Source organism: Carassius gibelio, chromosome A20 (genome assembly GCF_023724105.1).
Source record: "Carassius gibelio isolate Cgi1373 ecotype wild population from Czech Republic chromosome A20, carGib1.2-hapl.c, whole genome shotgun sequence".
Lineage (NCBI taxonomy): Eukaryota > Metazoa > Chordata > Actinopteri > Cypriniformes > Cyprinidae > Carassius > Carassius gibelio.
The window spans coordinates 21,311,891-21,328,485 of record NC_068390.1 but is presented as its reverse complement, the minus strand read 5'-3'; the positions used below and the strand labels follow the sequence as shown (position 1 = coordinate 21,328,485).

Here is a 16,595-nt window from a genome sequence, read left to right as displayed (position 1 = left end):
AGTTTTCCTTTCATGATCACTTGTGCTAATCTCCCTCTGTCCTTGGAATTTATTTGCACCTCTGGATTAGGGCTGGGCGATATATCTAACGATATGATCATGCACATTTAGTCAGTTAATCTGGTTCCGTGATTAGCACTAAATCACCATCACCTTCTTTCAAATGGAGCAGCATTTAATTGACAGAGCCGTAGATCATTGACAAGCTACGCAATATAATGTTCATTATCGAAGGCGATTCATCTGCGATAATGAACGCGATATTGCGTAGCTTGTCAGTGATCTATGGCAGTCATCTATATATATATCAGTGATCTATATATATATAATATGGAGAGAGAGAGAGAGAGGGGGAGAGAGAGAGAGTTATTTTTTTGGATAATTTGTTTTGATTTTGTTTAGTAATTGTTTAAAACGTTGTTCTTTTTGTTTCTTTGCAAAAACTGTTTGGGGATTTCAGTATTTCCTATTTGAGTCATAGATTTGTTGAAAGAATGGGGTTTTTGTTTTGGATGTGTCATGGCTCTCTCCCCTTGGCCAGTTGTCCTGTGTAAACCATTAGCTCTCTGACTGTTTGCCATCTATTACTCTGTAATATGACAGAGAGCACCGGAGAGCCCTCTCGGCTCACTCCTGCACCCCTGTTTATTAATTAAAGTGCAGGGATTGGTCTCTGCAGACAATCCTGTTAGATTAGCCTTTATCTGCCGGGCCCGTGATCCCCTGAATTCATCTCAGTTCTCAGATTGATTTCAGGGGAAAGGAAAACAAAACACTGGACAGTTTGTCAATGTATATATTCTGAAGTGCTTTGTCATGATTGTTAATTTTACCTGATTAACTAAATGCTGTTAGCAGTGTTGCATCTGATCTTGAAGTCTTTCTTTTTTTTTGTATGTGAATATTAAGTTGCATCATTTTTTTGTGAGAATTTATATTAGTGTAAATCAAATAGTAAGGACATCAGAGTATTGGTGCTAGTTTTACAGTGTGTCAACCAAGAACTGTTGTTATCTGGTGCAAAGAAACCAAGCAACTAACAAAATGCAGCTGGTCATAAACAATCTAGCAATTTAGACATGTTTTCCGTTGCGCAAACAAAGAAGGGACACAGATTCATTACAAATGGGAAAAGATTTATTGAATGATATACTGCCATAATAATATTTGTCAGTGTTTCTAAAGGAGGGAGATATGCACAGCCAGAAATATATTTTCACAAGGTCGGAGCACTTTTTCCACTCTCTCTCGCCTTTTCACGTCTGTGTTAAAAGTGTTGCTTCCATGTGATCACATGACAAAGTAAGTGCGTGTTAGCAGCACCTTTTAGTGGCTCGCAGTGGGAAGTTGGAAGTCATTGTAAATTATTTAGTGTTAAATGCAAGGAAGAGTTGCTCTATAGTGCAAAGTGAGCAGAGAGACCGGGGAGATTGATTTCCAGTGTTTACATTTAATGGGTGACTGCTTAATGAATGCGTGACCTATAAAGGTGTACTGCATTTGAGAGCCAGTCCAGGATCACATGACAGATGGTTACTTCTCTATGCTTTAAAGCTTTCTGTGATTGAAAGAAGAGTTGTCTACTACAATGATTTACTTGCAATGTCTTCTTATTGAATATAAGGCTCTGATTTCCATATTTATTGCCTTATTTATTTTAGACCAGAGAGAGCTGGAGGACATCAAATTATATATTTTTTAATTACTTTATTGAATTTTGAATTTTATTGAATGAGTGCTTTAACCATTGAAGACTATTCAAGGCAGATTTGTTTTGCACCATCCAATCATTCATATGTCTCTCTCTTCTTCCTTTTCAGTGAGCAGAGTATCTGTCAGGCGCGGGCTGCTGTCATGGTATATGATGACGCCAATAAGAAGTGGGTTCCGGCTGGTGGATCCACAGGCTTTAGTCGAGTCCACATCTATCATCACACTGGCAACAACGCCTTCAGAGTAGTGGGCCGTAAAATTCAGGACCACCAGGTAAGCGAAAGGGGAGCTGTAGTTGGAAACTTTTAATTAGCATGATGGATGGACAAATAAATTCTTTAATTAAGTTTCCATGCTGGTCATTTGAAAAGAGGTCGATATTTGTACTTGGTATTACACTCCAAAAAATAAATTCATGTCACCTATTACCTATTAGAAAGTTCCAAACATTGTTTTTAAAGTTCTTTTGAAATAATAATATTGATCATGACATTAATGTAATATTGTGTATAATATAAACAAATTTCCTGCATTAATTAATTAGTTAAAAACATTTGTAGTAACTTAAATTAAATTACGCTTCTTTGACCATATGAGGAATGACTGTGCTAACACTATAATATCTTCACTGACAAGTAAAATGTACTTTATTAACTTCACATGCTTAATAATTAAAATTTCTGCAGTTTTTTTTATGCAGTTTTTTTTTTTTTGCATTATGTTGTGTTTGCTGTTAATTTGAAATGACATAGATAAGACTTCTTTTCTTCTAGTTTTTTGGAACCTCTCACTTTTTTTGAGTAATCACTTGAAAATTGTTTATGCTACAAATTGAGTTCATCGTATTCAATGTAGTGTATTTAAACACTATTTCATTAGAAGTTGCATAACTCAAATATTTATGCAAACTGTGGCATTATTTAAAAAACATTTTTAAAAGTGTTTTTTTCATTTATTAGCTCAATTATTTCTGAATTAATTTATACTAAATGATTTTATTTTAAATCACTTTTAAGCTTTTAGGAAGCAGTATGGATCTTCTGCTTTTTATTGTAGTTTTTAAAAAGGATAGCTTCTAAAAAAAAACAGTAAGGTATGTAATATTATAGTGAATATTGTCACAGATATGGGCTGTTGTGATAACGTCTTTTAGAATCTAGTCTGATATGAGTGTTGTAAAGGCAGTCCACACCCAGTGGGTTTAACTGAAGGCAGTCTGCTTGGCCTCGTCGGCTTCTCCTGCAGAGAGTGCTTTGATGACCCATGACACAGAACATGGGAGGTTTGAGAGGCTCACAGATCAGCACAGCGTGCTTTAAAGAGAATAACATCTCATGAGAAATGCTAATGCATTGTGGGGTTTCAAGAAATGGTTCACACACAAAAAATTGTCATCATATACTCAGCATGACAATGGTCTAAACCATTATGAATTTCTTTCTTTTGTGAATCTAAATGTGGAATGATAAAGAAACTACTGACTACTGTCAATGTTCAAGACATTTGCGGAGATTATAATTGTTACCCTGGTCCCATTTGAATCCTATTAACATTATCTTAAATGAAACATCTACTTTAGAGATTCTGCCAAATGTGCATGCACACACGTGAGAGCTATGCGCAGCTTCAGCAACCTTTCCTCATTTTTTTGGTGTATTTTTGTGAACTCCCATATGTGGTGGGAGAGACTTAATTAACTGCCCCTAAACTGTAAAACAGGAGCCTCCTTTTAATGTTGAAGGCTTCTTGACGATTTTGTTTATGCCAACCATTTGGCAAGTAATTATATTATGAATAGATACATGAATATGAAGTCTGGTGGAAATTAATAGAATAACTTTTCTGTGACAGGTGTATTTATGTGACCGATTTCTGATGTTTTTTTTAGTTAGTTTTTTGCGTACATAGCAAATATAGACTTTGACTGATCATGCGTTTCTTTGCCATGTTTTTTTACCATGCCACTGATGCTGTCAATACAGCTTAACTTGTATATATATTCTTTAAAGTGGACATCCTTTTTTAAATTTTTTCCCCCTATAATGTGTCAAAGTTTTGTGCATCAACCTCTTTGCACTGAAACGAGTAACAGTGCATGCTTATGAAACCATTTTTTCAATATGTTTTGTGCTTTTGATTATGCTTTCATTTTCAAGCTTTGTACAGTTGCTGCTGTTCCATCCTTGCGAAGTCTGTGTTATATTTCCTGATCATCATCAAGGACTTATTTGTATGCTGTATCCTGATATAACCAAGTCCATTGTATCCATGTTAATAGGCAGCCAATCAATCTCTCTGTGAAGGTTACTCAGTCAAGGCTGTGCTGGAGTCGAATGTTCAGTGTTCAGCTGAATTGACACTGTGTTGAAACACCTTTTTAAAATTAAGAGTGTTGCACTTGTATCCGTTTCATTTAATTTTAAGAGTGTAAATGCTGTTTCTAGGATCATTAAAAGGTGTTTTTTAATATTTCTATCCCACCAAAAAACTTTAGGACATGCATGTCATTTGTATTTAAGAAGTGATTTGACGGGGAAACCTATTTGAAAAGAGTTTTTGATTTTCTGTTCAGAGGCATAGAAACTCACTTTTGTGTGCTAAATTTAGAATGTTCCACGTCACGTAATTCACTTCAGGCTGTATATTGCACATGTATTTAATTAGCGTGTGGCCTGCTTCTTTTTTTATCTGTTCATTTCCTGTGAAGAAATGAACCGTTAAAGAAACCGTTCCGTCTTCCATTGTTTAGGTGAGGACATTTTTCTACACTTTTAGTGAAGTGCATGGTAATGTGCACTTAAAGGTAACCTTTATTCAGCACTGACCGTGGTTGTTGCGTCCTGCTGCACAAATGGCAGAATTCTGAGGGGGTGGTGACACTGTACGTGACTCATTGTGATTTTATGGTTTTCTGTGTTTTGTGGAAAGCCTATTTCTGCTTCTAAAGCACCTAGGCCTTTTTAGTCATGGTTATGTTAATAATTCACAACCGGCACAGTCATCACTGTGATATCTGAAGATGGGGCATATCAGATTACTTCAGGAAACTTACTGGCATTTGTTGACGAGCCATTCACGGCGGTTTAATATCGGAAATGAGAAAAGAATTAGAGCTGCACAGAAAATGTCAACACACCTTTTACGTTTGACCTGCCAGGATAGCCTTGTCATCTATATATAACTGAATAATGTCTTTAGATCTATTCTTGCAAGGGAGCCAGTAATTGTAAATTAATAGACACACATTTACAAGAACAACACTCTATAAAAAGCTGTTCCAGTAATGACTGCTTGTGATATATTCTGTGTAAGTGGTTGGAGTGGAGGAAAAAATATATATGTTTCCTGTATATATTCAAATTAATATGAAGAAAAAATTGCGCCTAACATATATGTACAGTATAGGTGATTTAAAATTTTTACTGTATTTAGCAGAAGTTGCCACCACTTAAGGCCTGTACGGCTAAAACACTGGAAACTAGTCGAGAAAAGTTCTTATACAGGGCCATGCCCCAGTCTTAATTCTTGCTGCTGAATCTCATTAATGTGTTGAGAAAACTGAGAAGGTTTCTCCACTTGTAAGTTGTGACAGGATGGCTGACAGTTCAGATCTCCTTTTATAAAGCTTGCTAATTAGTTGCACTTCTCATGGTAATTACATTGATGTCAATGGATGAGAAAATGAAATGACTGGGAAAACAGCCAGTTTACACAGAAGCTATAGAGAAAGAGTCACCTTGTTGAGGACATGATATTTGGAGAGTTTAGGGAGCCAGTCAAGTGTTTTCATAGGAGATTACCACATTTACAGAGTAGTATGATTGCTGTGACACCTGTCTGGTGCCGGGATGGCTTTAGAAAACTTTGTGCAAGTTCTGAAGAAATGCATTTACTTTATCTACAAGAATAGAGGTGCTGCTAGTAGCATTTTCAGTTTCTAGTTCGTCCTTGTGAATCTTTAAGGGAGCAAGTCTTTGTCTCTGAAATGCAGCATTATCTGTCATCTTTTAGTAATGCAGATGTTTCTCCTTTGTGTGGAGAGGTGGTTTAGTGAGAATTTTTTTACTTTAAACTTTTGAAGCCTTGAGTTTTATCGGATAGGTCTCATGAGGAAAAACTTGGCTGTGCATATGTTTTTTGCAAAAAGTGGAATATGTTGCCGATACTAAACATGGGTTTTATTTTGTTCAGCACAGATGAGGCTTTTTTTAATGCTTCACATGGAAGCTGCAGAAATTTGTATATGCAATGTCACATTGTTCCCCCGAGACCGTTGTAGAGTTTTATGGACTACTCCGTTTTGTCTTGAATGGGGATATGTAGTGCTTTACAGCCTTTTGTAAAATATATGATTTTCAGGTATTGATTTGAATATTAATATGCTGTTCTTATCTGTTAACAGGTGGTAATAAACTGTGCCATTCCCAAGGGGCTGAAATACAACCAGGCCACACTAACGTTTCACCAGTGGCGAGATGCAAGGCAGGTGTACGGCCTTAACTTTGGCAGCAAAGAGGATGCCAATGTATTTGCCAGTGCCATGATGCACGCCCTGGAGGTGCTGAACTCTCAGGATGCAGGTGGGAATGCTGTTTTCACACCAGCGTGCAGAGCTTAATGACGTGTGAATTGTGTGAACTGGGTTCTGTGTTTCAGCACTTTCACATGGCACTCCAATAGTGATAGTCAGGATACTTCTGAAGAATCATACGAAGAATCATTTTGGAACTCTTTTAGGAAGTTTTTGTTATATAACAATCAATAATAATAATATTCATAATTATTATTATTATTATTGTTGTTGTTTTTATAATAATGAATCTTGGTTGAATGATGTTCAGATAAATAATTAATTAAAAAAATAAATAAAACTGCAACATTATTATTATTTTTATTGTCAATATTTTAATGGTTAATTTTTTTCGTCAAATAAATAATGTATTAAAGTAAATAAAATAATTATTATAATAATTATTGTAGTAGTAGTATTTTGGTGTCATATTACTGTTATTAATGATCATATTAGCTATCATATTACTATTCCCACCACTTGAAAAGTTCCAGGATGTGCATCAGTGATTTTGCACCGCAGTAACAACAGCCCATAAGTCCTGGTAAAAATACTGCAATGCACTTGGCTTATTGCTTTACTGTAAGATCGTTGAAGCTGCACATTGCATAAACTACACTTTGTGTTTTTATTCTGTGTCAGACATGATTTAAATGTATTAAAAACCGTCTAATTAGTAAATGGTACTTCACTGGTGAGCTCTGCAGAACCTGACTGAGTTCTGTTCTCTGCCCAGTTAGTGAGGTCACACTTGGAGCCAGACTCAGCCTGTTGTGCTCAACGAATTGTACTTTAGCAAACGGGGCCTGCTCACAGGGGTTTTGTTTTTGTTATTCATGTTGTTTATGAGAGTGAGAGTCTGGGTTACCTCTGATTGGGTTTAGGAGGAGGTGCCTCGGCTTGTGTATAACAGTCTGCATGAAATCCATTTGTCTGCAGTGGTTGCGTGTGCTTGTGTGCGCTGACACGTCGCTTTCGGCCTTTTTTCCTGTCTGAGACTCTTGCACTTTCACAGCGGGGGGTCATTCCCCACACTGAGCTCAGTGTTCTCAGCGTGTCAGGGGCAGTTCATTGCTGAGCTTGTTTTCTCTATTAGAAACAGATGATACTTTGTTTTGTGGACCGGACTCTGCTTGTCTCTTTGAGATATGGCTGATCACAGAGTGCTGAACTTTTGCATATTGATCTGTTCTCTCTTCTACAGTGTATCACAATAGTAAGGTCATTCTGTTAACCCCACACTGTGTGTGTGAGGCAAGGAAGCCTCAAAGGATTGTTTGTATCCATTGCAACAAGTTGGAATCTATTCAGTTAGGCTTTCTTTATAGGAAAATAGTGTTTCAGTGATGTATAGAATAAATATGAATGTCACATTTTGGTTTTTGACTTTTTTTTTAAATTCTATTTCAGCTTTATTTCAGTTAATAAATTCTTTTTTTTTCGTCTTTTTGTATCTGAGAAGGAAGAGAAGGCATTTTGTGAAATAATATTTATTCAAGCAATGCAGACATTGTGACTGTTGCCGTTTTCCATGACCTTCAGTTCTTTGTCTCACTAATCTAACTATGGAAAGGTATCTAGTCACTGCTCTGGGCTCCTGTTATCTCCACAGGAGGCTTCAGACTCTGTGGCCTTATTACTGTCTATTAATTACCTGATAGCACGGCAGTTAATTATGCAAAGCCATGTTAATTATGCATACTTTGCTGATGTGTGGATAGCTTTGCAGTCCAAGTCTTCTGACTGTTGCCATCCAAAAAGCATTGAATGAATGATGTGAAATGCTGTTTACTGTGAGATTGTCATTTTAGTCTCACTCTCAGACCCCACAGACAGAAGAATCTCCTGATGCCTTGGGGAGAGGAGTTTTGCCTTTGGGATTTTAGTTTCTCCCTCTTCTCATGTGCCCCGCAGCTTTCTTCTCACTTCTTTCATCCACGTTCTCTCTTATTAGAGACATTAAGTTATTTAAGCCAGCATTGGGGACACTATCTGTTCATAATTTAAGGTAGTTCAATGACAGTCAAACTGCACTAAAAAACAAAAAAAGAGATTTATATATGTATAAGCTTGTAGTGTAACTAACTACATTTATGTAAGATATGTATTTCTGTAATTTTCTGTATTTCTTTACTGTCAAATTGAAATATATATATATTATTACATTTTTTTAAAAACTTGTATCTTTAATATTTTAATCTTAATTTTAGCTGAATTTAAGCAATTTTTTGTGTGTGTGTGGAAACCATGATAATTTTGTCAGGATTAATATAAAGTTCAAAAGAACAGCATTTATTTGAAATAAAAATAAATATTGTTTCAGCATTATACATTTTTATGCATTTAATTAGTATTAAATATAAGAAATGGCATACATATTTATTAGACACACACACACACACACACACACACACACACACACACACTTTTTTCAATTAATTAATGAATTAATTTGAATGGCTTCATTCATGATTTAAATGAGTAGATCACTAAAATTGAACCTGTTTTTTCAATGATACATGTGAGCAAAGTGTCAATATAGGACAGCGTGTCTTGTTATTATGTTTTCTAGGGTTAAAAGTGTGAAATGCTGTGTGAGACAAAATGCTACAGTTGAAAAAGTCATTTTCAAAAAAGCAGCTTGTAGGTGCCTGTAGGTACCTGGCATGGAGACAGTAATTTTGGGGAGTGGCCTGCTGCTTAGAGAAATTCGCTGTACCGGATAAATCCGTCTCTTTCTCTGTTTTTTAGACGACTTGAAAGGGGGCCTGTTTCAAGATAGGCGATGGAGTAGACCAAACTAAACAGAGAGGGAAGGCAAAACACTCATCCAAACAAATGCTTCATTAAATTGGTGGTATTGCGGGCTTTGGTTGCAATACTCTTATCGCATATGTTGCACTTTGCTGACTCGGCATCCACTTTTATAAAGTGTAGCCACAATTTAGACTTCTTTGGCATTGTAAAACGGAAACGTTTTGAGAAAAAACAACTACACTTGTGTTGTGTGACTGCGAGTATCTTCATAAATCCTCCCTGTCATGTCACGTGGTGGTGGACGGCCAATCACAGCGAATGTAGGTCCTTACATGCACGTATGCTATAAGCTCACACAGACACAGCCGCTTGGCAAAAAAAAAAATTGGAACCAAAATTTGGCCCCGAAAGATAAAATTTTTTTTGATACTCATAGTATCAAAGTTTTTCGTTCGATACCATAAAGGCATCGAAATTCGGTACCCAGCCCTAGTCCAGGGGAACCAAAAGTCCTTTTTTTACAAACCCCTAGAATATGTCTGCTAATTTAAGTTGGGTGTAATTTGCAACCGTCACATGCCAGGGTGATGTTACCCTGATGCTGGAGCCATGGACAGTGTGAGATTTGGTGAGTTTTTATATAAATGCTGTTGCCAGCATGACTGAGGATCTCTGTTGCAAGGCAGACAGCCCTTGAGCTCTTGGCAACATTGACTATATATACAAGGAGGTGTGATGGATGTGCTGATTGATGTATTGGTGAGGTAATGCATGAACAAGTTTGTCACTGAAAAATCAAACCGTCCAAACCAGACAATCTGCCTGTGGAGCTTATATGAGAAATGTGACATTTTATCTTTCCCACGGTTAATTGGAGTTTAACTACTGTAAACTTTATGCTTTCTTCACTTTTATTTAGTTTATCTCCCACATTGACGTGACCGCTAGGAATGTGTGAACAAAAGCGTGATTGCTTACTGGCACCGACAGCCATGTGTTTGTGGTTGAGGACCAGGATCTGAAGTTTGTTGTAGTGCTGATGGGATGGCAGCAGTTGGGTGATTTAGTTGCTGTTGGTTAAGCTCCTTCAATACCCTGGCTTAGCTGAAGCCGTGTGATTTTTCACGCCGTGAAATCTCAGTGGGGAAAAAGACCTTGTCTTGTACCGAAATAATTACCCTGGCAGTGTAGACTGTTATTGAAATCTTCTTTCTCAGTTGAGATGGACAGATGTTAATACTTTGGTTGTTAATTATGTTCATGTTAGGACCGTTCATCTTGTTTTTCTAAAAAAAAAAAAAAAAAAAACTAGGCTTAAATGTATTGGTTTTAAATGCTTAAAGTGAATGTGTGCATTACAACATGATGGAAAGCATATTATTAATAGCATATCATACAAATGGATATTCATTTTGAGATTTTCTTAAGGGTGTGTTCACACTTGTAGTTCGATTTGGTTGGTTTATTTGGCCCGGACCAAAAAGGAAAATTATAAATTTGGTCTTGGTTCGCTTAGCGTTCAAATTTTTTTCCCCAGGAACTCCCGATTACCTGTTAGATTTACCCAAAACAAATTATATTCTATGTTTAACGTCTAAAGCGACATCAGAACCAGCGGCACATATCAGAAGGTCTATCTGAGGTGAGACTGCTCTCGGTGGATAGATGATCACTGAGCTCCCGCTGATCGCGTGGAGCTCACCGTCTCCGAAATCGGCGAAACACATTTTTAAATAGGCGTTGTCTTTATAAATGAACCACAGATTTGAGTTTTAACCAACTACATTCTTGCCTGAAATACTTTTAAAACTACATTTCATGACAGAATAACAGCAATATTTTGAAAATGATTCAAATAAATGGTGGCTGAAATCACAATGCTGCGTGAACTCAACCAATCAGCATGTTTAGCGCCCAGGTCCCGCCCCCGAAAGTTCCGGAACTTGGAAAAATACCACCTCGCCAGCAGGGACTTTCTGAGGGGCATTTTTTTACCCAGAACTTTTAGTTCCTGGTTCCTGTGGTGGAAACACACAGAGTACCAGCCCAAAGTCCCTAGTTCCTGGGTAAAGTTCCTGCGGTGGAAACGCAGATTAAGAGAGCAATCGCACAAGGGTTCGTTTTAATTGAACCAAACATGACAGGTGTGAATGCACCCTTAAGATTATATTTAACATAATTACCTGCATTTTAAGTTAATCTTTAAGAACAATGTCACAACAAAATACTTATTCAAGACCAGTTTCTGTTCAATTTTGTTTCATAGCTTTGCTTCCATGTGAATTTATCAGGTTTAAGGTTGTTTAGACAAGATTATTTAATATAAGTAATAACAGGATGACCCCGGGTCCTTAAGTCTTAAAATGTCTTAAATTCAATCATTGAATTTACAAACATTGGACAGACTGAAGTTTTTTTTCCCCGCTGTAGTTGGTGCGTCAACAGATTAATTAACAATTGTAAGAATTTTACATGAAGGCCTTTCTAAAGGTAAATAACATCCTGGGGTAAATATTGAAAATGCTGATTTAAGTATGTAAAAGCTGATAGAACGCTGATGAAAATTTTGCTTCAGAATAATTCATTTACACCACCAAAAATCTCTGTGATGCTGTGCTTTTGTGGGGATATTTTGTATGATTTCACATAGGTGGTATTAAAAAAATCTCAAGTCTTCAATTTAACTTATGTATGTAAACACACTGTATAATACTAAATATAAGATAAAGGATGCAAGTAAGATGTTTTTTCAAATTGATACCTGGTCTTCCACATCCTTTTGCCTAAAATGGAGAAGAAAAAAAAATCAGATCTTTAAAAGTCCAGATACCTTAGCCACCACATGGCTCATGTGTCCTGACCTTTATGTCATCACTTTCTGAGATTGAAGGATGGACTAACAGTCTAGTAAGAAAAATAGAAACACACACCTGGTATATGCTTAAAAAATATTCTTTCTCAGAAACTTTACTTGGCAACTGTTATAACTAACACGACTGATCATAGAGCACTAATTTTAGGTATCTGTCACTAGCTTCCGTGTAGCATCCTGCCTGGACCAGTAGCCTGCAACATGTAAGAAGGTCATGAGTTAAGGTTTCTGTGCCACCCTTCAGTGTATAAATATGTCTCGTGATGACTTGTTGACAATCGTGACATATGGGGGATTGCATGAGCTCATCCATGTCAGAACAAAGCAGGCTTTTCACCCCGTCCTACCGAAGACCCCCAGCAACCTGCTATGTCTGTGTCTAGAGGTCTAAATGAAGGACACCCTGCTTTGAGACTTCACAGGTTGTCAGGACAGGTATTTATCTTTTGAGACATGGTCCTTCTGAGAGGAAATAGAAAGACAGAACATTCCTGAGCCAAAAAGAGTTTGTTTTTCTGGTCACAGAGCCTAAATATGGCTTGAAAGCGGTGGGCTTGAACTTGTGTCTGGTATGTGTTTGTTTTCTGACTAGTGACACCACATGACCACCAAAATTGCTCCAACAGCCAAGGTGGGAGTGATGACGTTGGCAGCCCAGAACACTTTTTATCGATGAGATCATTCTCTTGCCCCAGACTCTTTATAGTCCTCGTTGCAGAAGGTTTCTCCTCTCCAGCTTTCTAAATAGTTGCAGAGGCTTGGCTTGTCACTTCTTGGGGTCTTCCAGGACTCAGATTGGCATTTTTGCTTTGGAATTAGCTTCTTTTTTTGGGTTCTGTTCTTAGTTATACAGTTTCATTCTCCATTTTTTCTTTTTTGTGAATGGGAATCTGACTCTGGTTTACAACGGTAGAACTCAGTATCTCTGCCCCAGCTCTCCCAGAGGGACTTGGTCCGTGTTCAGAGCGTCAGAGCAGAAAGGCAGACCTGCAGGCACCTGTCCATCATGCCAGCCCCCAGAGTGTACCGCTTCCCGCAGAAGATCAGCCGCACTGAGATCATCTTGAGGAGTGAGTTTGATGGGGAGGGATGGGGCTTATAACCATGAGACACCTAGCAGGGGCAGTTAGGTACTCTGGGATATTACATCTCTATTTCCAGGACTAAATTGTCTCTTTCTGGTTCAAAGAAACTGTAATGAGCTTTAAAAATCTGACCTTTGTAAAAAAAAAAAAAAAAAAAAAATCTGGATCAGTAGTTGATATGCCCGTGCCTGGTTGTCAGATTCTGTCCTAAAAAAACATCATCTGTCTGAGCAGCAATGAAATGAAAGCATGTAATAAGATTTTTGTTTGCTATGAAGATGGTTTGTATAGTTAATAGGCTTTAATAGCCTTTTTTTCCAATATGCATTGTGCTTGTTTTGAAATGCACCATAGATAAAACTAAATTTACGACCCAAACAAGTAAAAAAAAAAAAAAAAAAAAAAAAAACAAAGAAAAAGCTTTTACATCCCAAGCAGCAAGTCAAAACAGCAGTGGCTCAGCCAATATAATTAGTTTGGGGGCGGGATTAAAGGGCTTGACAGTGTGAGCATTTCACTCCTATTTAAAACTTAAAATGTGTGCGAACTGTAAAATGTGTTTAGGAGCATGAGGGGATAATAATAATAATAATAATAAAAGGCTTCTACAGGCTTGCGATTTCAGAGCAGTTTGTATTCAGTGAATACTGTGCAATAGATTGCTTATGATCTAATGTTGATGAATTATGACAATGTTTGCCTTGTGGTGTTTGTATTGTAATATGTTTTAGATGGTTGTAAGAGTACATTACATATCGTTCTCATCTTTTTGAACGCACAGCTGGCAGTAGTAAAGCATAAACACTTCAAAATAAGAGTCCCAGTCCATTTTAGGCTTGTTAATAGTTACATTTGTTTGTTGTTGTTGCTTTTTTTTTATCTGGTTATTATTGGCATTTTGGTTATAGTAAACCGTATCTGTTTGATGTAATCGTGTGTAGCTTCTGTCTTGGCTGCCTGTTACAGGAAGAAAATACTTAACACATGTTATTCAGTGTGTAGATTTGATCAGTATTGGGACAATAATCTGTTTATTCCAGTTTTTCAGTTTAGTAGCGCATGTGCTCTTTTGGATTATCTATTTGGCTGACCTGATTTTGTCCGGAAACCTACTGAAACACGGTCATTATTTTTACAGTTTCTTTTGTTGCCACTAGTACCGCAGAAAAACTTCACCTTCAAACACGTCACTTTGTAAGTTCCCTCCAACCAAGTATAACAAACTCAATTATGGATTTGAATCTGATGAACATCAAGCCAAAATACTGGTCAAGGTATGTTAATTGTGACGGCTGACAGATTTTGTCTAATCATTCCAATTAACCACTTCACATTCCTTGCCAAGTTTATCACGAGAAGTCATTAAATGTCTGAAACAAGAGCTGCTCTTTTCCTTCTATGAAATGTGTGCATGTTTTAGCTCTGTGTGCTGAGTCAGTCTGTCCACTACTTTTGCAGCCATTCTCAATCTAGTTTATCCTGTAGTTTGTTTTTTACTCGATTTGAGTTGTCTTTCCAAGATAATACCATTTCCCAATGTCATTTCAGCTTTCTGTCAGAAGTGTAAGTGACATGCTTGCGATGGTCTACACAATGTAATGAATCTATTTTGCTAATAGTCTCTAAAGACGTCCGTTATTTCAACAAAAGCTGCATTTTATGGTTCGACAGGATGTCTTTAGCTAAAAACAGTCTTGCCAGCTTATTTCAGAAGTGCTAAAAATGATTGTTTACACTCTGCACCTGTTCAGTGGTCAGATTTTCTTTCATTTGGAGTACAGATGGCAGGACTGTTTCCAAGCAGAACTTCTTTTATTAGGCAACATTGCATCAAAAAGCCTCCCTCCAATGGTTATGCTTCTCATTCCTGCCACTGCAGTCGTTTAGCCGCCCCAGAGCTGAAGTGGGATCAGGTGATGCTATTTAGGATCTCTGGGGTAATGCAGAACACAGAAAACATCAACACCTTGTACACGAGGCAGCTGATCTAGGGCCAGTAGAATTACTAGTTGATTTATTTTTTTATTTCATATTTAGCAATATTTATAAATTATTTTCTATATTATTTATTATAAATACATTTATGTGTTATTTATTTATTTTACATTTTTATTTATTTTTACTTTGGAGGTTATCAAATCTGTATGGACACAACGGATTGTGTAACTAGATGGACAAACTATTTTGAGAAAGTTGTAATACGTAGAACACAGTAACTTCTACTATTTTTATGTCCCAGTCCCATTTCTTGCCAGACTTTCTGTCTCTGACTTGGAGCCCTAAGTAATGAAACTCATCAAAACTATGATGCTATAGATTTTCATTATATCGTAATCTTTGGATGTCCGTGAACACAGACCAATATTTCTCTTGACTCCTTCAACTTTCTACCTCTGGGCCAGAAATCCTGATTCTGTATGCAGTGACACACAGCATTTCTTTTGACTCATATATGCATGCTTTAATAACGTCCCATTTAACCGGTTCACAGACTTGCTCACAATCCAATCAGAATCTGTGTAAAGCTAGAGAACTAATCATTTGCTTCCTCATCTTCAAATTATGCAGTACTTGACTGTAATTTTCCCATTTGCGGAACCACAACTGTGGAATTAATTGGAAGGCTTGTGTCTGTCTGTGTTGTGGGACACACATGAGTGATAAGGGGATTTGTGTGTTGTATTTACAAGGTGATGAGGCAGTGTGTTAGCTGATGTTTCCTTTTCCCAAATGTTGTTATAAAACATCAAGGGGAAAAACGTTTTTTCATGACCAGGTGGTGTCTCAATCTTGGACTGATTTTGAAGGCTTTGGGGCATAATTAATGGTGCTTGCTATGGGAAAGCATCCCAGTTACTATTGCTCAAATGTAGATCTAGGAATTTGAACAATCACTTACATGTTGCTCCAGTTTTGCTAACAAGTTAGATTTTGTCCAGATCAACTATGACTGGACATTTGTTGATCGCCTGCTTTGTGTTTCGGTTACTTACAGTGTTGCACCTGGTTAGGCCATTTAATGGATTAATGTGGCTGTTTTATGTGGCTATTTGTATTGTTTAAATGATCAACACAAATGTGAAAATTTGGTTATAATTTACTCAGCCTCGTCTCATTCCAAATCTGTGTGACTTTATTTCAGAAGATATTTTTATTATTACAATATTATATATATATTTTTTTATCCTAAACGTCAAGCCAGTTTTACACTCATTGACTTTCATTGTATGGACCAAAGTCTTAAAAATATTAGCTTTTGTTGTTCCACAGAAGTGTGTGTTTATATACATATATTTATATACTTTTTTTGTATGGAAAGGTTTGAAACTACTACACAATAACAACCAAACATTTCTTGGCAGTACCATTTCAAATATTTTGTTAGAAAAAGAGATTAAATATTATTTTATGTAGTAGTATATATTGTCTCATATAGTATAATATATTTGTGTTGTATGTACATATAGTAGGTAAACTGTCCAACACTGACAACGTTTCAGAAGGAAGCAGAATTTATTTTTCTTCCCTTGAACTCATGCTTTTTTTGTATTTCACATGGTGTGAATTTTGATGGAGTGAAAGATGATTCAGCTCTGTG

The 16,595-nt window shown here is 36.8% G+C and overlaps 1 protein-coding gene across 10 annotated transcripts in view; it reads left to right on the top strand.

The window, feature by feature from the left end:
• LOC127938435 (protein enabled homolog) overlaps positions 1-16,595 on the top strand; it is an 83,142-nt gene that overhangs the window by 38,616 nt on the left and 27,931 nt on the right. For 9 of the 10 annotated variants that reach the window (XM_052535040.1, XM_052535035.1, XM_052535034.1 and 6 more), the window contains exons 2-3: positions 1,821-1,986; positions 6,116-6,293. In XM_052535040.1, the coding sequence (XP_052391000.1) occupies positions 1,821-1,986; positions 6,116-6,293 (344 nt within the window). Of the gene's footprint in view, positions 1-1,820; positions 1,987-6,115; positions 6,294-12,572; positions 12,983-16,595 lie in introns of those variants that run through there. The other variant, XM_052535036.1, reaches the window with a different exon arrangement.